Raw genomic sequence first — 27949 nt, 5'->3', positions numbered from 1 at the left:
CCAGGAGGAAAAAACGGGGAAGGAAACAGATGCTGAGGAGAAAACAGGTTCCTACGGGCCGATGAAAGAGCAGCGAGAAGAGACAGAGCCGTAGCGTACTGATGAAGCCCTCCAGAGATCTATGAAAAGAGCATGTATTATTCAGCAGCTATGAATCATGGGACAGCATGCGGAGGCGGTGGAGCAGATCAGAGGGAGGGGAGAGGAGAGGAGAGGAGAGGAGAGGAGGTGGGGGCATGCTGCATTCAATCCCGTGGGAGATCCAGGCGCTGGTTAAAAAGCCAGCGACTCGGAAGAGTTCACGTGCTGGAGCTGATGTCGACACGACGCGACCGGTTGGTTCGGTCTGATCACCGGTCTGCTGGGCCAAGCAGCCGGTCAGAGAAACACCACCAGGTGTGTGTGTGTGTGTGTGTGTGTGTTTCCACGCTGCTGAGCTATATTTACAAGAACCTGCTGCTGTCTCATCGTTTCTAGGCCTTTTTATAGTCGTCTCGTGAGTCGTGATCACCAAATTATGTTACTTAAAGAATAAGTCTGGTGATATCCTAAAAAAAAACAATGTTTGTCTCTATATTGAGCATTTATCTAAAGTATAACATATCGTGTAGTTTATTTAGACACTCGCACACTGTTCAGCTGTCCCAGACACTCACTACAACACCAAATATAGATTAATCCGCTGCTGAAAATAGTCCCAAACAACTGCTGTTTATATTTCTTCCTGTTTGTTTGATAGAAACCACAGCGAGCCGAGTAGCTGAGACTTTATGAAACTACACATTGGAGCTCTCAAAGAACTGAAACCTGCACTAACACTGCTGATTTTGGTTTTGATCATTTGTTAAAAAAATAAAATAAAGAATAACTCAAACATTTTCTTTCCTGCAAATCAAAAACACGTTAGATCCTCTCTACCGTTTCCTCTTAAATAAAATAAATAAAAACTAAAATACTGTCTTCCACCAACCAGTCAACACTGTCTTACTTCCTGAGTAATGGCCAGAGGTGTTTTTACAAAACATTAAGATGACACTGTTGACATTTGACTTTCTAAATGTAAAATGTCATCACTGTTTCATGTTGTTCTGTTTGACATTTGTGCTAAATTTGTGTCATAAATAATTAGTGACCCTTGATCAGATGTGATGAAATCCCCTTCAGATGTTCCTGAGACGGGGATGGAGAGATGGACGGATGCTCGCAGCGAGGTGTAAAAAGAAAAAACGACTTTTTCCTCACGACAATATTTGTCTCTCGTCTCCTGGTTTGGTTTTATGATACGAACACAAAAAATCAGTTCCTACTGATGTGAAAACCGTCTCTCTGTCTCTCTCAGCTGCACGTGTTGTGTACATGTGTTTGGTGACAAACACAAGAGAAGCAGAGACGTGTTGTTTCTGCACATAACAGGCGTGACACGACAGGTGTGGCGTGAAAATTGAAAACATGAGCAGCAGGAGTCTGTAAACACTCGACAGGGAGGAAAGAGAAAGAGGAGGAAGAAAAGAGGAGGAAGAAGGAGAGACGTTTCATCTCCAGACTGTAACTCCCAGAAGCTATTTGGGTCAAAAAGAAAAGACTGACAGTTTCCAAACATGGACAATGACACTGTGCGGAAAAGTTGTGACCCAAACCTAGATAGTCGTGTCTATTATTTACATTTGTGCGATGTTTTTAAAGATTTACATCTTCAGAGGGAGCGAGGAGAGTCTGACTGACTGACTGACGCACTGTTTGTTTCTCTAACTGGGTTCATTTTGTTCAAGTTCTAGTTTTACTTTGTTGAGAAAAAAAAAAGAAGAAAAAAAAACCCAACTTCAACTGGCATCGAGTTAAAAATTAAGTTCATAAAAGATGGAAAGATGATAAATAGGCCACTTTTTAAAAAAAATAAAAAGTTGCAGTGAATGGTATCCATAGCAACAAGCATCCCTGTCACAGCAGGCTACTCCGTCAACCACACTAATAAAATCTAAACCTGGTCTCTTGTTGGACTTTTTCTGGCTCTTTTGTTTATACGGATTCAAAAACCTGTGGCAGGAAAAGTTCGACTTGACTTTAGACTGAAGAGACACAACGAGTCTGGATCTGAGACCTGGTTCAGGTCGTGTGTCTGAAGACCGGATGGGAACCTTCAACTCATCTTGTCGCCAAGATTTCACTTCAGCAAGTGTCATAGAGCAAATAAAACATTTTTCACTTCCAAAAAGCACAAAGAAAGTGTTCAAACGCAGCTGTTAACGTCCAGCTGCAGGTAAACAATGATCAATAAAAGGTCTGATAAAAGGACTGACTGGTTACTAGTGTTTCTTGATCATTAGCTTATTGGTCAATAAAATAGCAAATAAAACAAGAGGTGTGTGGACAGAAACTGACAGAAGCAAGAAGAAATAAATGTGCAACATAAGAGTGAAGAATAAACCTTGAGGTGATGTCTGTGATGCACAGACACAGACGAGTGGCGTGCATCAAGTTGTAGAGTAACTAAATAACGAGTTGTGAGGGATTTCTGTACATGTAGTTGACACTCTGGCAAACAGAAGTGAAGCTGGAGTCTCTCCTCACGCATTAGCAGTTGGATATAGTGAGAATCGGGTCGGCAGAGACCAGAAAGTCTGTAGTCGTCCTCCTCTGACATCCTGAGGCTTCATTCGAGCTTCGCCAGCCGGAAAAGTTCTTCGCACCTTTTTTTTGCCGTGGTCTCGTGAAGGTGCGGAGGTAGCGCTCGTTCATCCCTTTATCCGTCATCTCTGCTCTTCAGCTCTTCAGGTTCAGGGATGTGCTCTCTTCTTCTTCTTCCCCCGTCCGACTAACAACATCCTGTACACGCCTTCTCTCCCGATCCCAGCCGTCCGTCGTCGGTCGCCGCCGGCCCCTCGTGGCGGCCGCCGGCCATTAGGAGATCTTACAGTTGTTGCGGGTGCAGTTCTGTGGAGGGCTCTGCGGCGGACGGATGGACTTGGAGCGCTTCAGGCTGTTGCCCTTGGAGCCGCCGGCCGGGTTGGCCAGCGAGTAGGAGCGTCCGTGCATCATGACGGCGTTCATGCCGTTGGCCATGGAGAAGGACTTGAGGTGCGACTTGATGGCGACCGGCAGCGGCAGCTTGTCGATGAGGTGGACCGGCGTGCACGACACGATGGCTCTGCAGCAGAGGTCCTGCAGGCTGAAGACTGAGGACAGACACATTTGGATATTTAATATCAATTTTAACAGTACTGGGGGATTCAAGTAATATAACTTAAAGGAATATTTCAACATTTTGGCAAATTGGCCCATTGCCATAATCCCTATAGTTTTAGCAGTAGGTTCGTTACCTTTAATTATCGGTGCAAGCTATTTTTAGAACAGCGGAGCAGAGCCGTGAGCTGCTCAGAGCTACGCTACGGAGGCTCATGGGATTTCTTGGTTTCCCTCATCAAACTCATCAAATACACAATCCAACAACTCCAAAACGCTCTCATGGACAAGTTGTGACCTGCACATAAGTTCCAGATAAGAAAAACTTTTTCTCAGAGCAGCTGATGCATTGTAAAATTTTTACTTTAGACCATACTCTTGAACTGGTGTATTATTTTGAGACAGGACTTCTCGTAGGCGGCAAAAATGCACTGATTAATCGTCCCACAACAGTGTACTGCCTGTGTCTCGGTGCAGCACGATGCGCCGGTGTTTCTCAGTGGGGGAGAGCAGAGACCTGACTGAGAGTTTGAATTTGATTTAAGATAATTAATTGGTTAAAAAGGAAAACTAAAGTCATCACCATCCTCAAGTCATTGAGGATGGTTGTGATCCAGATTGTCCGGCCGGCCAGCGCCTGCTTTTTCGTCAGTTCAAAATGCACACAGATTTCGTTTTAATTTTTGTTGTCAGTACTTATTAAATTTACATTCTCAAATTAATCACGGAATAAAGGGTTGTCAACGAAAAGTTTTCGTGAAAGTGGCGTAAAAACCAAATGGGGTGTCCTAATTTTTTCACGTGGCTGTCGACCTAACAATCATTAGAGCTGTAAAAATGAAACAACTGAGTATATCTGAGGTGTTTTCAGTTGAGAATCAGCCACAGACTCAGTTCATTAGTCAGACCTCGACCTGATCCCTCTGCTGTCTCCACGGTCACCAGCACCAGTGAAGTGACTACACAGTAAACCTGAGTCTGTGTGTTGACACTTAATTATCTGAGGATGTGCACAGGACTTCACCTCCACCTGCTTTTCTCCGTAAAACCCTCAGTACGTTTTAATTCCTGCACAGACTTATTCCGGTGCCCGCAGGATGACTGGAAATCCAGAGGAGTAGAGTTAATCCAATTAAACTCTAATTTAATCAGCGCACTAAATTATATTATAAACAGCGCCGTGTGCAGTTGCTTTAACAGACGACCGCAAATTGGGGCCTGCACTCACTTAAATAATTGCCCCTGTGCCCTGGTTCATGAACGCACCACACTTCCCTCATCGGATGTGGAGTTGCCCTCCGTCCTTAGACCAAGGACAGATCCGGTCTCACGCAGACTGTTTTGCCTTTTGCACTTACTTGGCCTTTATTCTTGTTATTACGCTTCCATTAATGACTCTCAACAGTCCCTGCAGAGTTTTCATGTCTCGCAGTGTTTCCTGTATGAGTAACCTTTATTGTAAAAAAGTGCTTCACATGCTGAGCTTCATTAGCTGTAGCTCGCTGCCAAAAAGGGAAGATGGCAAACTGCAATGAATTATAAAAACAAAACAAACAAAAAACAGCTTTTCTGTGAAAAAGGAGAAGAGCAGAGCGCAGAGTGACAGTAGCGCTGTGGAAAAGGACATCTGAGCTGTTTTTCTGTGTTTTTTTTTCTTTAATCTGGCCTTCATTTGTTTATGCTCACTTCTATAATCGCAGCAGCTGCTCCACATATTGTTCCAGGAGCTGTTCTGGCCTCCTCCTCCCCCGGGTCCACTCACCTCTGTTGGGCCTCCAGAACTTCTCCATGCCGTGTCTCATCAGGACGATGCGCGACAGCTCCGTGAAGGACTCGATGACATTGAAGTTGCACAGCGGGCTGACCTCGAAGAACGTCATGCCGTTCTTCTCCGCGTACGCCCTCGCCTGCTCGGTGGGAACTTGCCGCTTGAAGGCCAGATGTAGCCGGTTGCCGACGAGGATTCGCGGCACGCCTGGCGCATGCTGGGGGAAAAGACACACCACAGGACGTAGTCAGTCACGGCTGTACCAACTATCAACACTTCAAAAAGTGGAAAAAAACACACAAAAAAACACAGGAAAAGTCTAAAACATGGAGCTTTAAAAGCGACAGACAGAGTGACTGAGAGACGCTGCATTCATACAAAGTGAACAGCGAGAGCTTGTTATTAATTCAACACCCTTGTGGCAGTGGCACATCTCTGCTCCTGCCAATCTGGCTCAGGTCTCTCTAATTCACCCACATCTGTTCTGACAAACTGAATGAGTCATGACGGCAGCGAGGGGCCGACCTCCTCCTCCCCTCCTCCTCCTCCTCCTCCTCCTCCTCCTGACTGTCACCACTCAGAGTTTCCTCCCCGTTGCCTCTCCATGCTCAGCAACAGGCAGAGAGAGAGAGAGGGAGCAGCAGCTGCAGCAGCGGCGGTGGTGGTGACGGTGATGGAAACAGCAGCAGCAGCAGCAGCAAGTTCAAACTGCCTGATGCGTCTAACATTCACCGCAGAGGCTCCGTCATGTTACAGAGACTTCTCAACGCTCTGTCCGGAAAATCTGAGCTTGCAGATTACTGCGGACGAGGGGCCCGGCTTCCCACAGTAAAGTTGGGGTTTTTTATAAAAGAAAACAACCCTGATGGGAAACTGGGGAAAGTGGTCACACACAGATGGTGAAGTTGTGGTTGAATTTGGCTTCGTATGAAAATGAACAATCACACATCACATAACACAATGTGATGAAAACATGAAGCCAGCTGCGTTTTACTGTGTTTGCGCTTTGCGAGGCTCCCGTTCTCCCAGAAGAACCTCTCAGTTTTTTAAATACAAAAATAAAAAAACACCAAAATGTTGAACCATTTACATCTGTGATTCATCATTAAACTATCATTAAAGCACAGAGCCCCTGGTGTTGGCTCCAACTCGCCACATTCCCGAACCCTCAGAGCTCCTAGGAGAGGAGAGGGTCGGGCCGTGCGATGCTCACCCTCAGTCTAAGTGGGTTGAGGAGCACCACAGCACGGCTCAAGACCCGGGGACGATGCCAGGGTGAATTAGTTGGCACATTCTGGAAAATCTGTGTTGCCTTTTCTCCCCCAAATATTAACCCTTAACATCCTGATTTAATTTCCACCTCAAGCGCATTAAAAGGATAGTTCAACATTTTGGCAAATTGGCCCATTGCCATAATCCCTATAGTCATAGCAGTAGGTTTGTTACCTTTAATTGTCGGTGCAAGCTATTTTTAGAACGGCGGAGCAGAGCCGAGAGCTGCTCAGAGCTACGCTACGGAGGCTCATGGGATTTCTTGGTTTCCCTCATCAAACTAAAATGCTCTGGTGGACAAGTTGTGACCTGCACATTCACCACGCTATGAGATAATAACAGAACGTTACCAGACAGAGTTGTTTTAGAGGTAAATTCATAAAAAACCGCTGATGCGCGTTCATGTCGGGGGCAGTTTTTCAGCAAGCAGTCTCTGCATTTACAACTCTAAAACAACTCTGTCTCATAACGTTCTGTTATTATCTCATAGCGTGGTGAATGTGCAGGTCACAACTTGTCCACCAGAGCGTTTTGGAGTTGATGGATTGTGTATTTGATGAGTTTGATGAGGGAAACCAAGAAATCCCATTAGCCTCCGTAGCGTAGCTCTGAGCAGCTCACGGCTCTGCTCCGCCGTTCTAAAAACAGCTTGCACCGACAAATAAAGGTAACGAACCTACTGCTATGACTAACGGCCTCCATTCTCCCTGTAACAAGTTACAAGTAATTTATTTAACCATCACAATTACTCTGAAGCTGTTTAAGATAAAAACGTAGCATAGTTCCTCTTTAAATCGTCCTCATTTGCAGCCTCACTCTGAATCACTGGTCACTGAGTAAACAGTAAACATCTGCACATGGTCCGACCCTTCTTTTTTTTCTTTATTTTTATCTTCTCTACGCATCATTTAGCTTTTATCATCCAGAGACGTTTCCTCCCTCCTCGACCATCTCCACCTCACATGTGTGTGTCCTTAAAGAAGTGGCCAACAACAGCACGTCTGTGGAGGTGGAGCAGGAAAGACCAAACTGAAACATACATTCCACAGGACAAAAATATCACACACACACTCACACACAGACACACACACACTCACACACAGCGGACATCCTCCCTGTTTCTAAGTCAGCAGGAAGAACATGTTGTGAGTAGCCTGCACACACTCAGACACACACAATCAGGTTGTCTTAAGTGATTCACTTCGCTTCTATTGACCCTTTGTCCCATCGTGGAGACAGTTTGCTTCAGTTTGAGAGAGAAAAAAAAATTAAGACATAATTATGTTTCACTGATCTCTGTGGGATGATTAAAAAACTCCAGCTGAACTGTGGCTGTGCTCTACTAGAGTCGGAACAAATTCAGAGAAAATTAAGTAGAAAGTAGGAAAAAAAAGAAACTAATGACGACAGACATGAAGGAATTCAACGTCCCAGAAGTTAAACAACAAAATCCTGCAAGATATAATCCAGCCCTCTGATGACTGCACAGAGCAGCTTTGGCTGGGATTAAAACATCAGATTCAGTCAGGTGCTTGTCTTCCACTGCTTCATCCTATTTCTTCTTTATATGTTTTATTTTGATATAAACTCAATATTATTACTGACACTTCACTGTGTCGTAGTGTTCATTCAGTCACTCCACACTTGAATCACTTGTTTTTACTTGGTTTGAAAAGGATTGAACTAACATATTTCAAAATTTAGTAACCTGTTGTTACTAGCCCATAAATCCCTCTTTCATTCTGTCGTCCCACTTTTTGTTTCTGTCTTTAGTTAGTTTTGTTTCTTTCTTAAAAATATATATTTTTGCACACTGCGCTGACTCACATCAACTGCAGTTTGGGAATTGCATTGTCTCAGCTTTTGTTTTCAGCCCTTTTTTTAACATTACACATTCATAGTACTGTAAAAGCTTTGTTTTGATATGCTATGATATGTTTTTTTTTTCTTGATAATAACTGTGAACCAAAAAATTGATGTCAGCTGTGTAATGTAATCTGTGATAAATAAAAGTCTTTGTTCAAACGTCACTGTCAGACAAAGTAAAACTTGCGTTCTTAGTTCTTAAACTCCTTTTCCTCCTCTGACAGCGTCACCCGTCTCCATCACCTCCTCTACTGTTCTGTGTCCGTGTCGTCTCAGCCAATATTCATAAAACCTCGGCACAGCATCTCTTAGACTCACCTCGTCAATCTCCCTGATCCACCTGTCGATGCCGTCAAACGACCACCGGTTGGTGATGTCATACACCAGCAGGATCCCCTAGAGAAAGAGGGAGAGAGAGGGACAAGCGAAGCCAGAACAGTGAGCGTCGGTGTCGAGGTGGAACAGCCGTTTCCTCGTGTTTTTCTGTGCTATAAAATTTGCTTTTTGACGATTACAGTCAACAAACATGTCCCCAGTCGTGAACTTCCAACATTTCTTTCCTACTCATTCATCTGTTTTCTCACCTGAGCCCCGCGGGAATAAGAGCGAAAGATGGTGCAGAACCTCCCCTGTCCCGAGGTGTCCCTGCAGAGGATTAGAAAGAGAACAAAGAAGGATTAATATTCGTTTCAAATTTGCAACAGTAAGCAGGAAATTAAACTTTCTTTGGACTCGACAGCTAAAAAGAGAATCAGGTTTCAGCCTCCAGCAGAAAACACAGGGCCTGACATTCACCCAAAAGTCACATATTCAGTTTCAGAAGCGCCAGACAACGAGCTCAGAGTTTTTATGCGTTGGCTCAGAGGCGTCGACGGCTCTCCAAGCTGAGCACCGCAGGTTCCAGCGGTGATGATGTGAAAACATGTAATTCACACTCGTGACAGTATTCTTGTAGTAGCATTCCTGTGGGGAAGTTTTTAGAGACGAAAATATGGAGGCGTAGATTTCTGTGTCTGGACAAACAAAAGCTGCGTCTCTCTCAATCCTCTGGAGTCTTCTATATTCGAAGACCAACTATGTCACAGCGGCGGGACGAGGATCCTTTAGACGAGTCCTTTTTCCTTCTTCCTTCCTAAGGATCCGACAGGTGGATGATGGGCTAATAGAAATCACTGTGTGCTGGTAATAAAAACAATATGGCAACAAACCGCACTAACAGAGAGCCAGAGGATAAATGTAGGTATTGAGTTTCAGCTCAGTTAAAGGGATACTTCACCAATTTTCTACTCACCGTCATGCCAAGGAAGGGTTCAGAGAACTTTTGGAGTTATCAAAACGCTTTTGGAGTTCCAGGGGGGGGTCCGGCTGGCAACGGATTTTCATATAATGGTGGCGGATAGAGTTCACTTTTGAATCGTCCAAAACACACACTATGAAACATCCAGATACCTCCATACTGCTCGTCTGTACTGACCCAAGTGTCCTGAAGCTGCAACATGAAAAAGTTGTTGGGAAAAAATTAATTTGATCTCTGTTTTTATCCTGTAGTAGTAGCTCCCAGTGGCGGCGCAAGATGCGTGAGATTTGCTGCGAGATGTTTGTTCGTCGCTGTAAATACGGAAGAACATCTTGCTACAACAAGGCTAAAAATAGAGATCAAATACATTTTTATCGCGGCTTCAGGACACTTGGGTCAGTACAGACGAGCAGTATGGAGGTATCTGGATGTGTCATAGTGTGTGTTTTGGACGCTTCAAAAGTGAGCTCTATCCGCCGCCATTATATGAAAATCAGTTGCCAGCCGGACCCCCCCTGGAACTCCAAAAGTTCTCCAAACCCTTCCTTGGCATGACGGTGAGTAGAAAATTGGTGAATTACTGATTTTGGGTGAAGTATCCCTTTAAGCTAATAATATAGCCAACAGTGCTGCTGTTAAAAAAAAACTTCCAAAACTCTGGATTCTGAATATTGAAACATCTTAAAGCTGTAACAGTAAATAAATGTAAAATAGATGTACTGTCCTAAACTGTTTTTAATGTTTCTTATGTATAAAATCCTGTTTTATGAATTCTATTAATCAGTCATGCTAACACACATCCTCGGCTTTGTTAAGTCTTCTTCTTGTGATTTCAGCGTTCACAAAGAGAATAACTGAGGTTTAATTGAGTCTGACAAATCAGCGATCAAAGGAGAGCGTTTAAATAATGATGTGACCTCTCAAAGCTCCCGAACCCTTGTGAACAGCTGTTTTAAAATAGATGTTACGAATACAAAAAGCCTGCACAGCTTCACCGCCTGTTTTTGCCTCACTGACGCTTCATTGTCAAAACTATTTTTGGTGGTTTTTAGAGGAAATATATGACATGTTTTTCCAATGTGAAAATAAAGAAAAAAACACTGGTGACAGCCCAGTACAGGGTGTGTTCATCCAGTCCCACGTGGGAGCGGTTCATGTAGTCAGACATGACGTCCTCCTGCTAATGAAATGTTTACGCTTCTTCGGGCAGGTGAAGCGCTGTCTTTACAAATGGCTATTAAAGAATTCACTGGTCTTATTGACGTTGTATAAAGCTGACAGGTGAATATCTGCGGTTTAATTAAGAGGTGAAATCAGAAAACCAATAAGTCTAAGTCTGGTGACAGCTTGATGACTGTATAGTTTCATTTCGTTCCCATCACCTGCTCACAAACAAAGACCCACGATGTGATCTATATAAAGGTTACACAACATGGAAAAACACACAGCACGAGGACTAATAACTTGTTTAAGTTGTTTGCTGCGACTGAGGAGGCAATCACGAGGACATGGTGTGAAGAAGCCCCCAGGCAGCGGCTGGACATTATGGATGATGTGAGGAGGCTCTCACATGTTTCTGAGAATTTAACAAACAATCGGAGCTGAATGAAACATGAGAAGCTGCTGATTAAACTCATCACAAGGTCAAAACTAAAACCTTCAAGGGATAGTTGAACATTTTGGCAAATTGGCCCATTGCCATAATCCCTATAGTCATAACAGTAGGTTTGTTACCTTTATTTGTCAGTGTAAGCTGTTTTTAGAACGGCGGAGCAGAGCCGCGAGCTGTTCAGAGCTACGCTACGGAGGCTAATGGGATTTCTTGGTTTCTCTCATCAAACTCATCAAATACACAATCGAACAACTCCAAAACGCTCTCATTGACAAGTTGTGACCTGCACATTCACCACATTATGAGATAATGGAACATTAGAGAGAGTCTGCTTGCTGAAAAACTGTCCCTGAAGGCAACACGCATCAGCGGTTTTGCATGAATTTACCTCTAAAACAACTCTGTCTTGTAACGTTCTGTTATTATCTCATAGCGTGGTGAATGTGCAGGTCACAACTTGTCCACCAGAGCGTTTTTGCAGTTGTTGGATTGTGTATTTGATGAGTTTGATGAGGGAAACCAAGAAATCCCATTAGCCTCCGTAGCGTAGCTCTGAGCAGCTCACGGCTCTGCTCCGCCGTTCTAAAAATAGCTTGCACTGACAATTAAAGGTAATGAACCTACTGCTATGACTATAGCGATTATGGCAATGGGCCAATTTTCTAAAAATGTTGAACTATCGCTTTAAAGATAAGCAGCAGCTCAGAGCCGCATATATGTTTTCTTTTCTTTTTTTCGGTCCCTGGTCCCCTGTGTGCTGAAGAAATGAGAAGCAACACAGCGCTGGTGGTCTCAGGGTTTTAAGTGACGGTCTGGGTTATTGGACATGCGGCTGTGTGAGGTAGTTTATCCACGCTGAGTCTATTAGCTGCAGTAGATTCAGGTCAACGCTCTTTCAGTTTAGAGAAGCAGCCAGGAGTGCCTGCACAGAAGCTGAGTGATGCTCTGCTGTGGACGGCGCCGGAAAAAAACATGTTCGAGCCACTTGTGTGTGTGTGTGAGTGTGTGTGTGGGCTTTATTTTGAATATTTCCACTGCTTTATCTTGCCATCAAAACAACCATTGAACGTCCATATTCCAGTTTCGCTTCCAGCCTCTACTTGTCCTGTTCTTGTAAGTCAAACAGAAGGAAACAGTGTTTTTGTTGGGTACTATTTTCAGCAGCGGATGAATCCATGTATGTTGTTTTAGTCGAGTATTTGAGGCGGGAGGACAGTGTGAGTGGGACTGAGTCAAAATAAACTACAAGTGTGTGTGTGTTCGTGGTGATGAAGGGACACGTGTAGTGTGTGACTCACTGTCACACACACACACACACACACACACACACACACAGTGGAGCTCCGAGGATCAGAGGAATAAAGAGAAGTCAGGTTTTAGATACTTAGGCTGACTGAGACATTTATTACTGGTGGACGGTTCAGTTTTGACGCCTTTGTCTCTGAGTGAGTCATGAGATGGGACAAGTCGAAGAGAAGGGGGGAAAAAGAGTGTGTGTGAGTGAGAGGAAAAGATGAGATGTAGATCGGGGTGAGGAGGAGAGGAAGAAAAGACTGAGGCAGCAAAAATAAAGACAGTTCTGCATCACAGGGCTGCCTTTAAACTCTCCTCTCCGCGGGGAGGATGAGGCGTTGGTTCTCCCCCGAGGAGCTGAATTCCTTGGCCTACTTCCACCAAACAGGCGGGCCTCGCCTTAGCAGCGCTGCAGTGTGTCTTAACTGACAATTACACACACATCTGCTGCATCTCCACCGATGCACGAGTATTTGCAAGGCATGTAAATGTAAAAACCTGTCAGGGGAAGTATGTGCATCTTGCAACTGGGTGTGATTTTGTCTGATGTGTCTGAGGAATCTTCTCTATACCACTGGAAAGTGAATGATTTGATTATTTACAATTATTCTATAGTTTTGCAGAGCATCCTCATCATCTGTGTCTTTCTGCAAATATGCATTCTCTATATAAACCTTCCTTGTGCTGTATTTTTATGCTTTGCTCTATGCATGTGTCTGTTTTGCCTCTTTCCCTTAATGCGATGAGTATTAATAATAAACCCATGACATATAGTATTCTCCTTTTTACTCCCTCGTTCACACTGTCTGACAGAATCCCATATATTCTGTATCATGTCGCTCCAGCTCTTTACTGAAGCTCTATGATGTTCACTCTGAGTCACATATGTAGATCCAAGATGCTGCATCAAACACAAATATTCAAGATGTATTATGCATCGTTTTATACACATTTCCCCCAGAAGCCTGACATATCTCGTATCCTTGGAAACTTTGAGATCTCTGCTAGAATTTAAAATGATGTTTTGTGCATATGAAAAAAAGGTTTTTGGTTCGGTTACGCAGCATGAGATGGTCCAGCGCTCATTTTCAAAAGATGTTTTCAGAAGGAACATGAGGCAAAGTGCAGATGTGGCGAGACCATAATATACAAAGACAGGAAGACAAGAAAAGAAACAGTGTGAGCTGAGGTGAAGACGTGTCGGTCAAAGCTGAAAATGAAAATATGAGCAAAAATTTCCTGCTTATACTGGAGTTTTTAAATGAACCTACAGTACATTTTAAAGGAGAACTATGCAGGTCCAGTCAGTTTCCTCTGTTTTGCCAACCCTCCTCTTGGCCATGTGCATTTGTTTACAACGAAGCCGGCAAGAAATCAATAAATAGAGCAGTAGATAAGGTTATATATCATATACAATGTTACAACATGTATATTTTTGTAGTCTTATCCATCATAAACAAGAGATTACGGGGCGCGTTTGGTTCACGGTGCTGCAAAGACAAGAGCTGGGACACCAGGGCAGCGGCTCTGATCTTGCAAGAGACACTCGATGGAAGGCAGAGAGCCTCTATTCTCCTTGTAACAAGTTACAAGTTATTTATTTAACCTTCACAATTACTCCAAAGCTGTTTAATTAAGGTAAAAATGTAGCAGAGTTAAGATAAAAATCCTGCATAGTTCCACTTTAAAGGTAGAGAGACTAACACCAACAAAAGGAATTGACGGTTCCAGTTATGGTTTATCACACTAAGAAGGTCCAGTTTGCGTCATAAACAGGTTGGTGAGTGTGAGAAAAGTGTGAATTGCGAAAACCGTGACATTTAGTAAACTTCCTGGTCACTGCCCATAATCCACCGACTCTGTGATTGTTTTTCTTTGGAACGACCGAGTGGAGAAAACAGTTGTCAGTGACGCCTGCGCAACAGGACGCGACATGAGTAAATGCTCTATTGCTCAAAAATCATTTGTCAATGCTGTGAGCGCTACAAATTAAACTAATTCCTCCATTTAAGGCTGAACAATTAATCACAGTATTATTGTTCAGTCCTATCCTCGTTATATCATGTTTGAGAAAGAGACACCTTGGGGTTGTATGTTAAAAATAGTGGGTGGATAAAAATGAAACCTCTTCACAGTTTAACACCTCCAGATGTGAGAATGGGAGGTCTGCAGTCTGCACCGAGGGGATTTATGACCGGGCGCCAGGAAAAGAGCAGCAGTCATTCTCACTTTTTGCACAGACATGACAGGTAATTCATTCATGCAGGGGGGACGTGTGCTCACCAAAGCTCCAGCTTCACTCTCCTCCCGTCCAGAAGAATGGTGGTGGTTTTATAGTCGATACCTGGAGAGAGAAAGAGAGAGAGGGGGGAGTTAGGCATTAGACAATTGGATGCATCAGGAAGGTCAACATCAATCAAGTTTATAACGCAGCAGTCAGAGACAAGCCGGTGCTCGACAGGACAGGATGACTCATCATCAGCAAAGTGTAGATTTACCCACAGCAAAAACCAGAGGAGTGGGACCAGCTTTTAAAAAAGTGACAGCAGTGTATTTATAGAGATTATTTTCTTTACTCAATTTGTTTTCACTGAGAGCAACAATTATAGGCTTCAGTCAGACCGTTGCTGTACCGTGAACACAGTCCCCGTCTAACTCTGTACCATCCAGCTGCTCCAATACCAATATTAGCATTGGAAATTCCTCCAGTGCTGCCTAAAATATAGATTTGGGTATCTGTGAGTATGCAAGGTTATTATGCACCAATCCAATACCATATAATCTATTAATAAACTTTATCGTTTCACAATTGGCCAGCAGCAGGTTTCCTGGAAATCAATTCTTCTTCACTGCGCCAAAACAGTAGCCTACACAGGAAGCTGCACTGTGCAGCAGCAGAGACTAAGCTACTGTGGCCTCCAGTAAATAGCAAAATGCCAATGGAAACGTTTTAATTTGAAAGGGTAGCATTAGTGTTAGGACAACTAGCACAGGAAGTGTGTATTTATTTAGATCATAAAAGAAAGATTATGCGTCATTCACGTATCTGTTCATGTTTTTATAAAGGGTTTAACCTGAGCGATGCCACACAACAATTGCAGGATTAGCAGCAAACAGCTGGTGATTGTAATGTAATGGCATAAGATCAGTATTTGTGTATCTGCCTCAAATGCAGGACGAGGAAGGAAACAGCTGTGATGAACTTAAGTGCACTGTAATAAAACTTTCTCATGAGTGTTGCGCAGCCCCTGCTCGCTGGTTAACAGCCAGCGTGCCGCCTCGGGCAGGTAACAGATCGCTCTGTTCTGGCTCATCTCTGACAAACCTGTCCGACCGCACGCTACACCTGTCGCTCTGCCGCTTACTCTGTGTCCCAACACGCTCACTCTCACTCTGCTCAACAGGTCGCTGCTGTGGTGCCACCTGAGGCCAAACAGGTGAACCACTGTAGAAAAAAATAAAAAAAATCAGCGCTTCCCACCGCTGATGAGATGTTTATCTTGTTACTCAATAGTTTTATGAGCGATTGTGTGGAACATGTTGCGAAATGTGCCTCACCCTGCTTTACTGTAAATTAGTGGGAGTTTAATGATGTTTATGGATCTGAACTTAATAATTTAATGATCATGTTACCTGTCGATTAAATCAAAATGAGCTGACAGTTGATTGTTTGATTAGTAACTCAACAGCAAGAAATTAAAAAATAATTTTGGACATCGAACCCTCTCCATCAGCACCAGAATTTACTTTTCTTTCATTAACAGTGCATGTTATATTTTGTTTTTTTTCTGTTTTTGTTCTAATATTTTCACATGTTTTTAGCACAAAAGACAGTAACACTTTATAATAAGTAAGTACACACTATTAAGCATTAATAAATACTAAATTCTTCATTTATAACGCATGAATACTCATTAGTATGTAGTTTATAAATACAGTTAGTGCTTATCAATGATGAGTAAAACATTTTAACTGTGTTTATAAACTATATTAATGAGAATTCATGTGTTATAAATGATGAATTCAGTATTTAATGCTTAACTAATGCTTTAGAAAAATACTTATTAATAATACCAGTAACTCATAATTGCAGGCGTTAAAATTACTATTTAGTCAGAAATGCAGGCAGAAAAAAAAAATTAGACGATAAAAATGTCCTCTAATCTAACTTTGAGGCACAGGTCACATCTGCAGCGCACTGCAAACATGTCATCGATTGATTATCCGCCGCCAAAACTGATAATTATCGTTTCAGCCTTACTGGCTTAAAATTGGCTTCACTCAACAAACCGTCCACCACCACCACCAACGATCTGTGGGACGTAAATTAACTGAAATCTGTCAAGAAGAAGCCTCCAAACGAACACTGAAGACTCCTCCTGGGACAAAAAAAACAGATGTAGCAGCAGCAGCCGCTGTCATATTTGAACAACAGCGCAGCAGAAAAAGAGCAGAGATCAACCTTTTCCCAGTTCCCAGACTCTCTCACACATGACTGCATCAGCCTTTGGCAGGTAGCAGCTGCTGGCTAACAACATTAGCAATATCTTCCAATTTTCCTGGCAACATATAACTGCTGCCGAGCTAAAGTGCTGAGCTCAGGCTAGTCTAATTGAATTGGAGCGAGCGCAAGGGCTTCGTACCAAGTGCTTCCTTCCCTCTCGTTGCCAGGGCTCACTTAGACTTCCCAGATAATCAATAGCTGCTCTGATGTCTGAGCTGAAAACTGCTGCTTCTATTCTGGGAGGCGGCTGACTTGTCTTTGTTCTCTGGACGTGCTCAAAGCTGTGAGAAGCTTCTAATGTTTTAAGCTTTTGTTGAGAGTGTGACAGAGAGGCGTTGATTTAGCTCAGTGGTAATATTAGCGACGATGTTATTGTCACAGCACAAAGCGCCACAGCGAGACAGGGAGTGGGCGACGGAGCTAAAATCCACACCAACGGTGCAGATAATTACCTCTTATTAGTACATTTTCTAGTAAATACGTTACAAAATAGTCCATATAAACACTGACCTGACAGTTGTGTGTGCGTTTGGTAAATTTAGCGGATGAAACTCTGTCACTGAGGTCCAATACAGCCAGAACAGCTACTTTTGACTGTATATTGCTGCCTGTTATAATATATAATCACATAGTTCAACATTAGGTCAGCTGTAAGAGAAAGATTTCCTCTATGTGAACATATTTAGCTGTAGTAGAGAAAGACGATAACTAGTTTTAAAGGCACTGAAGATGAGACATTATTGTAATAACAAGTGCACAAAGCAGAGAAGAGAATCTATTTATAGCATCATGTGTTTGATTTACTCAAAAGAAAATGTAAGCAGATTTTAGGCATCATACTGTATTTCTTCTTAAATGTCATGTATCTGTGTCTTTATACAGAATATGTTATTCAAATATAAAAGCCAAGACTAAGGACAACTGATGAGTAAAAAGATATATCAGTCCAGACTTGGCAAAGATATATTCTGACATAAAAAAACAAAACAACAGTTTCTTCTACTTGACATTGTTTTGCACCGGAAAGCCATTTATCTGTCAACTGGAAAATGTCATACTCATCATATATCTTGTGTTTCAAATGTAAAAAAAAATATCACTGTCTGCTTCAAAAATACAGTGTATATATTTTGCAGCATGTAAAAAAAAAGGTGAAGAGCAATCGGAGGCTCGAACTAAGAGCATTATAAAAACACAAGCAAGAAATCCTGGCAGAGAAAGATCAGCAGTCTTTTAACTGCTTTTAACAGAGCTTAATAAAACCAGTGGTCAATCTGGTCTAATACGCAGCTGGTCTATTAGACGGGCTAAGTCTTACAGGGCAAACTGTGTAGCAGCAGCAGCAGCATATAGGAACATACTGTATATAAAACAGAACTGATTTATGTGAACATGTTGTCACAGTTGTATACGACTGAATGTGAAATACATCACGTCCCCCAGGGTGCAAATAACAAAATGTAGTATAAAGACGGAAGAAAAGAAAAAAAAAAGGGGAAAGAAAAGAAGGAAAGAAAAAGTGAAGCAAGTGCAGAAAATCTGATTTGACAGCAGTGAGACTGCATTTCCAGCTAAGCTCTGTGGTAATATTGAACAGTCTGTGTGTCGGCCTGTGCATCTTTCAAGAGGATTAGACCAGGTTCAGCTTTTCATTTACCTACAAACTCACTCTCTTACACACACACAGATACACATACACATAAACACACTCTGTAAAATCCCCTCTCCTCCAGCGGGCCAGTGTGATGGGGGGTTATCTCTGAGCTGGCCTGCATCCAGCGATAACTGTTGTCTATGGATATGCCTCTGTCAAAACAGCCACAGTCCGCTGCCATCGACAAACAATGGGCTGCCGTGCCTGGTCGACCCCTGGGGAATATTCCATTGTTAGTGTGTGGCTGAATGAAAAAAAAAAAGATTTAAGAGTCTCACTTGTCTGCCAGCTGCATGGAAAAAAATTGTCCCCCCCGCGCCCTCCCTCCAACCTGGTTTTGCATTTTAATTGGCTTCACTCCTCCAGGATCGGAGTTTATCTGATGGCTAGCATCAAACCAACTGTGAAATGCAAAACCGTTCCCGTCGGTGTGAAATCATGAAATCGCCTAAGAAATCATTTATTAGCCCGCCGAGGAATCCCTCAATGTTGGTTATTCTGACTGCGGTGAAAGAAAAAACAATGAATTTATTATGAAGTACAAGTACAAACACGGGGGGCTCGCTGGTTAAAAATAATACAGCAGAGAAATAAGCATCCCTTCAATATGGAGATATATATAAAGGCCACTGCAGGCAATGTTAAGAAAGTAATGCACAGGACTGCTTTATGGTAATATGGGATTTGGAGGACTGAGATGAAGTAGCTTAATTTGTCAGGTACTTAATCCCTTGGATTTAACAAAAGACTTCTCTAAATGCGAACTTCACCAGCAGTTCTGCAGCTCAGGCCACAACTGCAGCTCTGATGTTAATCAATGAATCATTTTAGTAACTTTGAAGTTAGGGCTGTCAAAATCGTGAACCTTAATTGCCGTACAAATAATTGTGATTAACTATTTATTGTCTTTTTCTGATCTGTCACTATTATTGTATATTATAAGCCTAAACATAGTTGAATAGTACACAGAGAGCCATTTATTGGCATTTACATTGCGACATATAAATAAAAATGACATTTCTGTTTGTCTTTAGGCTTTGCAACTAAATCCATAATGTCAATGTCAATAGATGCTCATCGAAATGCGGTCATTGAATATTAAATTAAGCACCCCGCGATAAACAGATTGTGAAAAACAGAAAATGTTACAAATCTGTTAGTTTCATGCAGCCGTTTTTATACCGATGAATGGAAACCATTTTAATGATGATGCAATATAATTGCGGTCAGCTCAAATAACAGCAATCATGCGATTATGTAATAACTGTGACAGGCCTATTTGGAGGAGTTTCTTTGTTCAGTGGCTGCTGCCTCCTGTGACTGATGCTTGTTGGCTAGTTTTCAGTTTAGCAACAAAAAAAATCAATAAATTAGGAGTTTGTTTAAGCTTCAGTCAACACAAACATCTTTTACTGGCAGAATGTACGAGGCATTTGTCATCATCATCACAGATTTCTGATCGATAAACACACAAACGCTGATCGCCGGGGGAGGAAATGCGACAGACCGGTCCATCCCAATTTAGACACGGAGCTCAATCATCGCCCGAGGACAATGTCATCGAATCAAAATCTGTACTCCTGTCCTGGTTCTCAGTCTCTCCTCCTGAAATATTCAGCATCCTCACAACAAGCAAATTCGCCATCATCTCTCCACACTGACCTCTGTTTGCCAGAAGGATGGAAATCAATAGCAGAGCTTCTTTATGCACAAACATCCCAGCTGGAACGCGCTCGGCTATACGTTCAGCTCGGCCCTCCCGTGTTTAATGAAGCCGTTTGAAGGCTTTGATCTCGCTCGCATCAATTAGGACGGCTTCCTCTTTCAGCGACTCTTCAGAAGCTGGCCTCCACCACTAATGCCCGATCAATTTCAAAAACACTCTTCCATCTAAGGGCAGCAACGGATGGACAGCAGTCGTCAATTAATCGGCAGGTTATTTTTGCAATTAATTGATTAATCATTTGGTTTTTTAAAAAGCCCATCCCTAGATTTAAAAACCTGGTTTCTTTGTCTCTAACTCTCCAAAAAATATGATTAATTTATTATCACACCAGACAAAGAACTGCAGCAGATTCTCACAACTGAAGCTACAACCAGGTAATAGTTGATATTTTTGCTTGAAAATACCACACAGTACTTAATGATTATTAAGTTATCAAAAGAGTTAGTGATTTGTTTAGTTTTTTCATTGACCAATTGATCAACTTCTCGTTGTAGCTCCCAGATAACTTGAGTGCAAATCTACAGTAAGAAATGCCTGCAGGTGTACAGCTAATATGCCCAACCAGCCGCCCCAAAACACAAAGCTGCTGCGTTCACAATAACATAAAAACCTCTGATCCTCATGTTTGAGTAGCTGCAAGTAGAAAAGGCCTGGCTTGTTTGCTTGAAAAATGATTCATAGGTTATTAAAACAGCTGCCATTTATTTCCTGTGGATGGACTAGTTAATTTACTCAGCTCTAATTTTAAGAACATGATAATTGTGTATGTATGAATCCTTGTAGCTTCACATCAGTGTGCTGCGCACTCTAAAAGTGCAATCACAGCCACAGACAATCAGCACAGAGACCAATACTTCAGAGTCCTGTCAGCTCTTTAGCTCTGGTCATTAAGTATTTGCAATGATGATGAACTCCCTCTCTACATAATATTCAACTGCTGCAATCAAACAGTCTGGCCTCCAGCGAGTGGGGATGTCAGTCTGCGAGTGCGAACACACACGGGAGACTGACGGAGGGTCTTCACACTGCTGCCAAATGCCAACAGGCAGCATCACCCTTTTTGGCAGATTTCATTAGCTAAAGCGCTGATGAAAAAAAAAAAGGGTCACTCTGCTGCTGACTGGTGTATTTTTCATAACGGTTGCTGTTGATGCTGAAGGCGTGAGATGATAATCTTCATCATCTGAAAACTTAAATGGACACTAAAAGGGGGGATCATCCACAGCTGCATCTCTGCTGAGGACGACTGTTTGATGGAGTGAGTGGGTCCAAACAGATGAAGCTGACACACACTCATCTCTTTTTGTGATAGTTTAAAAGAGGGATAGACCGATTATCGACATTTTTTTACGATAATCAGTATCGGCCCTTAGCCTGGGTGTACCCATGCTGACTTGCGCGCGATTCTATTCGCTCTGCAAGTCAGCCTGGAAACCATAGACCCAATTTTCCCTCAACTAGGGAGCCAATCACAGTACAGGGGAGGGGGAAGCAAGACGATGATGACACACCGAAGCGACTTTGTTGATAGCTTGTCGATCCAACACGGCAGCAGACATTTTACCTTTCGATGCAGCGTTAGAAAGTGTTTTAAGTAGTTTTGACAGCAAGTTTATTTTGGGAAAAAAGAGCAACGTTTAGCGTTAAACTGTTTAATTATCAAGAAGGATGTCTTTCAGATTTACCCATGAATATCGGTTAACAGTTTCCTCGATTACTAATAATTGGTGTCAGTGTTGGCCCTGGAAAAACCATATTGGTTGATCTCTAGTTTAAAGTAGAGAAGAGGCTCTACTTAGGCCGTGTGTGTGCGTGTGATGAATGGATGGACTCAGTTCCTTTCTTTCCTGCTGCACAGCCTCATCTGCTTGATTTCTGTGATGCAGGATTCATTGACTACATCTGTGAGCACAGAGGGAGTAGCCCTGTGTTTGCATACAAGTCTATTTACCAATCTTCCATACTGTTTACATTACAGCTGGATCACTGTAGTGTATTCCTGTCTTTTAGTTTCCATTGGTTACATCTTATTCCAGTACATTCATCAGAAATAACATTTGAAAGTTGCCCAAAGTTGAGGTAATCCATCAGAATTAAGACTGTAATAGCCCTTTGTTGTGATTTGCACAACATAACCACACAACAGTAATGTAATTTGGACAACAGCAGGCACCACGTCCATTGCGATTAAGCTTTTCCCATATGTAGAATTTTTCTGGTTGACATTTATGGTTCCTTCCTTTTTTTTTTGGCAGCTTTAACTGCATTCCCCCAATTATGTGAAGAAACAAAGGAAAATAGTATGGCTATGACAAAGCACTCAAGCACTTTTTTTTAAATGGCCAAGTAATTACAAAGCAAAGAAACAGATGATGGCTGTTTATAAGAAAACGTATTAATGGGAAAAGTGACTCCCATGAGTATAACAGTGGATGCAAAGTTGTGCTATGATCCACCCCTCAAGCTTCACTGGTGAAATACCAATGAACACATGTAAGAAATGCATTAAAGAAATCTTGGTTGACAGTAATGTGTATTGTACCAAATGGATGTAAAGACACATATATGGTCTTTAAAAGCCTTCATTATTTGTCCCTTTTGTTCTTCCTGCTCTTCTTCTAGGACTTCCCTTTGATAAGAGTGTGTGAGTATGTGTGTACAGCAGCCATACACCAGCAGCTTACTGCAGCAGCAGCAGGCTGTGATCAGATAGTGGCAGTCGGCCCTGGAGCAATAGCAGCGAAGAGAGCCAGGTGATCTGAGCTCCTCCACCCAGGGAGGGATCATCTGACTGGGCACAGCTCCATCAGCCTGTCCCTTCCCAGAGATAAGAGCGCCGGTGTGTTCCTGAACACACCTACTCTCTCAAGTCACAAACACAGCTGACGAAGAAAAACTACGATCCAATTCAGTGTTGGCCTCAGAATAAATATTCAAATTTAAAGTCTTTCTTTAGGGTCTGGGTGAAGCATGTTTGCAGAGATAGCTAAGCAGCCTCCAAACAGCTGAAATGTATTTACATACAAGTACCAAGGCATATTTCTGTAGTTGGGTGAACAGCTTTGCCTGTTTTGTTTTGTTTTTTTACAACTGGGCACAACTGAAGCTGCTTTGGAAAAAAAAAAGGAACCATCATCCTGCTGAAGAGGATGTTTATGTATCGTACACTATGTAATACCAGCAGAAACTCATATCATATGTAGGTCTAAAAAGACTATTGTTCTTGTTGTTGTTGTCAATGAGGTCATGAAAAGCATTGTTCAGTAAATGACTGATAAACCAAGTCAACAACAATGCACATACATTCACGGCTGTGTGACGTGACTCACCTCCATGAGAATGCACTGTGTTATCAGTGTTAGTGTATGTGAATGTGTTTTTAAAGACAGTGAAGAGAGGTCATTGTGCCTGCTCCTCAGTCCAGACAGAGAAATACAGCTAGTACGTTCAGGGCTTTTTTTCCTTTTCTTTTTTTTTGCTGAACAAGCATGACACAATCTGAGAAGAGAGGCTGGTCATCATCACAAGTGGGTAAAACTGAGCCAGCAGGTCCCCAATCAGCAGAGACTTGGAGTGAGTGACTCACCGCTACTGTAAGCATATGGAGACTCAGCTGATCCATCTTGCAGGCTGTCCAGGATCTCTCCTTTGCCCACGTCGCTGTCTCCGACCAAGAGGAACTTGAGCAGGTAGTCATAGCTTTTCACCGGGCTTCCCTGACTGCCCATGACGTCTCACATCTGAGCCTGGTCCCAACGGAGGCTGAAGATGAGTGAGTGAGTCAACTGTAGACTTTTCCCCGCTTGACCCCGTGTGTTTTTATCCCTCTGACTTGATCCAAAAACAAAAAGGATGTTTGTTATGCCATGAACTCACTAAATAAGGGGTCCAACCAGTGTGAAGTCCTTGCGTTTACTGGTTGTACTTGGAAGTCTTCAAAACTGTGTGCAAGTAGTTGAGCTTCAGACTAAAAAAAAAAAAAAACTAAAAAAAAACCCACACCACAGTCTCACAGGAGGAATGTCCTGCCTGAAAAACAAGGTGACTGCCAAAAGTGTGGTTCTGAAAACCAGTGCATCTTTATTGCCAAAGTTTTTTAAAAAATCAGTTCAGGACAAAGGTGGTGCTCACTCAGTGTGGGGGAAAGAACAAAAAAAAAACTTTACCAAATAAAAACAACCACTTCTGTTCTTATGCCAGCTCAAAAAAAATGTATAATCACAACTCAAGCCAAAAAAAAATCAAAGGTAATCCTATGAGTAAGTGATAAAAGCATAGATAATCAAAGTAACTCAAGCAGCACTATCCGGACGGGAGGACTCTTGCAGGAAAGAAGAAGAACATGCTTATTGTCACCATACCAGGTGTTTATAATGTAAAAAAAATTATGATTTTACGATTTTTTTTGTCTGCAAAATAAAAACAAAACAAAAACTGGATTGTGTTGATCTTTTTGTTCCTATTCAAGTGAAGCTGCCTGCCTGCCAGAGAGAGAGAGAGAGAGCTAGCCAGTTAGCTTAGCTTAGCTCGTATCACTGCTGCTGCTAACGTTACCAAAGAGACGTTATAAATAAACTGCTATCCGTTAAGAGACACTACGCACGGTGCCGTGACCGTGACACCACTTTATATTACTGCTTCCCCAGATGGATAAAAACAACGAAAAAACACTCGGTATTTTAACTGCAAGCTAAATGCTAACTTAGCCAGCGTAGCTCAACTTCTTTCTGCCCGACGTCTGTGTGATTTCAGGCCCCCGCTCGTCCTTTCTTCAGTCCGGGACAAAGATTTCTGTAACTTCAACCTCACTGCGTTTTAAATATCCAGAAAATTCCGCCCTCCTCTTCTTCGCAGTTGAGTGGCGTTATTAAATGGCTGTGGCGATGTTACGTCCAGTCCAAATCTCTGTAGGTGTACTCACAACCCTCGGTCCGTGGTGGTTTTTCCATCTTTCTCCATTATATTGAATCATATTCAACGGGTTGAATCTGTCCTGTAACCGCGACACAACACAACAACACTGACTGAAGCTGCTGCGCTGCCGCTGCTGACAGATCGGCACAACTCTGCCGTTGATTTGGCTCCGCCCACTCTACTCCAGGCCCCGCCCCTTCCTCTCTAGCGATTGGACGCCGGCGACGAACACCGGGGCTCTGATTGGTCGAGCGACACGTCCGTCAAAGTCGCTGTCAACAACACGCAGATGGTGAGAGAAGAGAAACAACATCCATGGTTTTGTTATGTTATGTATCAGATAAGAAATATTTTCTCAGATTTTACTTTACTCTACAAGGATGTCATAATTGGCTTTCATAAACACCAAAAGAAGGACAATAATGCATATTTTCTAATACATGTAATTTTACTTTTTGCCAAATCCCACATACACAATGTAAAAACACAAATTTCTTGGTGTTTAAGTCAGAGTTTGAACAGTATAATCTCAACTCTCTCCTGTCTACAAAACAAAAAGCTGTTAAAACTACCAACATATGTACTGTGTTTAATGTCTTTAATTAAAGACATTGAATTAAATATGTAATATGACATTAAATATGTAATCTTGCATCTATTTATTTATTTGTTTTTGCTTTATTATTTTGCTTTTTCATACTGTTTGGCTACACTGAATTTGATAAGAAACCAAATTTTCAGGTAAGACGCCATATTTTCTGGTATGTTAAACATTTTATCTCTTCTATATGTGATTGTGAAAGTAAAAAAGCCGTTAAAACTAACTTAACCCTCACCCTTAAACCCCCTGCGTGTTTATGATTGTATGTTTGTGTATTAATGTTGTATACACTTATCCTTGTTCGGATTCATTCGTGTGTGTATATTCCTGTGCTCCTGTGTTGTTGTCCATAAAGCAGGAAAAAAAACAGAAGGACAAAGAAATACATCCATGGGGAAAAAAGTGGATAACAAAAGTGATTCATATCTCAGTGAAGCTGAACTGGTACGGACGGATTTCGGTAAACAACTGGATTCCTAAGCTCTGTGTGAGTGATGAGAGATAACTGACTGGTTACAGTTCAGGCTGTTGTTGTGAGCATCATAAGACTCAACTGCGTATATGGGAAAAGGTGAAGTTTAAGTTCAGTTTAAGGTAAGAGGAAACACCTAGAAAAAACAGACAGGGTTCAGTTTTCTTTGTTAACACATTGTCAGAATATTATGACATAACATATCATTGCAGGTTGAATATTGCGTAACTGCCCTGTGATAATGGAAATGCTTATTTCAAGAGCACCTTTCTACACCCACATTTCAAAGTGCTTTACACAAGGCAAGGAAATAAAACATATATGACTGTCAACTGTAAAAAAAAAAAGAAAAAAAAAAGGCTATAGTCGAAACTGAAAGTGTCTCAGCGCTAAAAGATAAAAGGTTTGGGCAACAATGAGTTCAGTCACATTAAGTAAAAGTTAAATAAAAACAGGAAAAGCTGCGCAATCATTTGAATGTATATAAATTAATTCTGAATAATATTATGAAATGTGTTTTACAGTATGAAGGAATGTGTGTGTTTTTATCTGTGTCAGATGGGTTTTTGTAACATCATGACTCACCTCTGCTGTCGGCTGAGGATGAACACCCACACACACACATACACACACACACTGAATAAGTGTACAGATAACAGCTTGAATGGAGTCATATAACGAGTAAAGTGCCTTTAGAGTGCTAACAGTTTTGAAATATAATTTCTATTTTATCGTTTAATGCATTTGGAGCTCCATACATCATTGTTTCTTATTGCCGGATGGTCGCAATAAGAAAACTGCCCTTTGCCTTTCTCACAGACCATATGGGATTTGCACTATCCAGCTGGATGTTTTCACCTCACCTCCACATTTCTGTTATCTTACATCACACTAAATACAATTCCTTATGATTACAGATACTCATCTATTCATTATAAGAAAACATGCCCTTCTTCTACAGATCTTGTTGATAGATAGATAGATAGATAGATAGATAGATAGATAGATAGATAGATAGATAGATAGATAGATAGATAGATAGATAGATAGATAGATAGATAGATAGACAGACAGACCAGTGTTTCTGTGCCTTCCTTTTTTTCCCTTCAAGCTGACTGCTTTTATATTCTGACAAGCTTCTTAAAGGATAGTGTTTTCCCCTTAATTGCTTCCCTGCTCATTAATGAGGAGGAGTCTTAATGGCAGTGGGCCACATGGAGCCAATCTCCAGAGGCATGCTGGGACATCTGGACCCTAAAAAGCTTAAAACCTTAAACTTTTATCTGCATGCACAGGCATTAACCCAGGTCTGAAGATATAACCTCACAGACAAAATCACATACAGATCCATTTAAAAATTACAATACAGTCTTTTTATCATCATGGTCTAATCCACCGGGGTCGAGGGCAGATCTGTTTAGGTTTATAACACTACAGTGAATATAAAAGACCAACAACAGCACCACAGAAGGCTGATACACACGATTCACTGCTGCAGTACAGCAATTGCACACTTTATGCCGCTAAAATAAATCCAATTAATTCTAAGTAGGCATTAATTCTGCTTCGGATTAATCATTGATGGAGCAGCTCTGTGTTTTGTGTCTTATTGACACTGCAGATGAGATTAATCACGGAAGACTGTCATGTTTTCTACTCTGCGTCATTCATTAGCTGTTTATGAACCGAGAAGCCTCACATAGAAAATAATGGATGTCAGAATATTAAATACGAATAAATTTTATTACACAACAGTAAGACAATTTAGAGCAGACCAACAGAGGATTAGA

At 41.9% G+C, this 27949-nt stretch overlaps 2 protein-coding genes across 2 annotated transcripts in view; one reads left to right on the top strand and one right to left on the bottom strand.

Annotated features, from left to right (window-relative positions):
* cUnh16orf89 (chromosome Un C16orf89 homolog) overlaps positions 1-27949 on the top strand; it is a 302917-nt gene that overhangs the window by 235233 nt on the left and 39735 nt on the right. The window lies entirely within an intron of this gene.
* LOC310989960 (ras-related protein Rab-40C) lies at positions 237-25177 on the bottom strand. The gene is made up of 6 exons (XM_083977159.1): positions 23759-25177; positions 14572-14632; positions 8671-8731; positions 8405-8482; positions 4943-5165; positions 237-3173 (listed from the first exon to the last, which is right to left on the bottom strand). The coding sequence occupies exons 1-6, from the start codon at positions 23898-23900 to the stop codon at positions 2899-2901; spliced, it is 840 nt and encodes a 279-aa protein (XP_083833285.1). The 5' UTR covers positions 23901-25177; the 3' UTR covers positions 237-2898.

This window comes from Trachurus trachurus (assembly GCF_905171665.1).
Source record: "Trachurus trachurus genome assembly, chromosome: 8".
Taxonomy (NCBI): domain Eukaryota; kingdom Metazoa; phylum Chordata; class Actinopteri; order Carangiformes; family Carangidae; genus Trachurus; species Trachurus trachurus.
The sequence above is the reverse complement of the archived record's forward strand: the minus strand, read 5'-3'. Positions and strand labels throughout refer to the sequence as shown.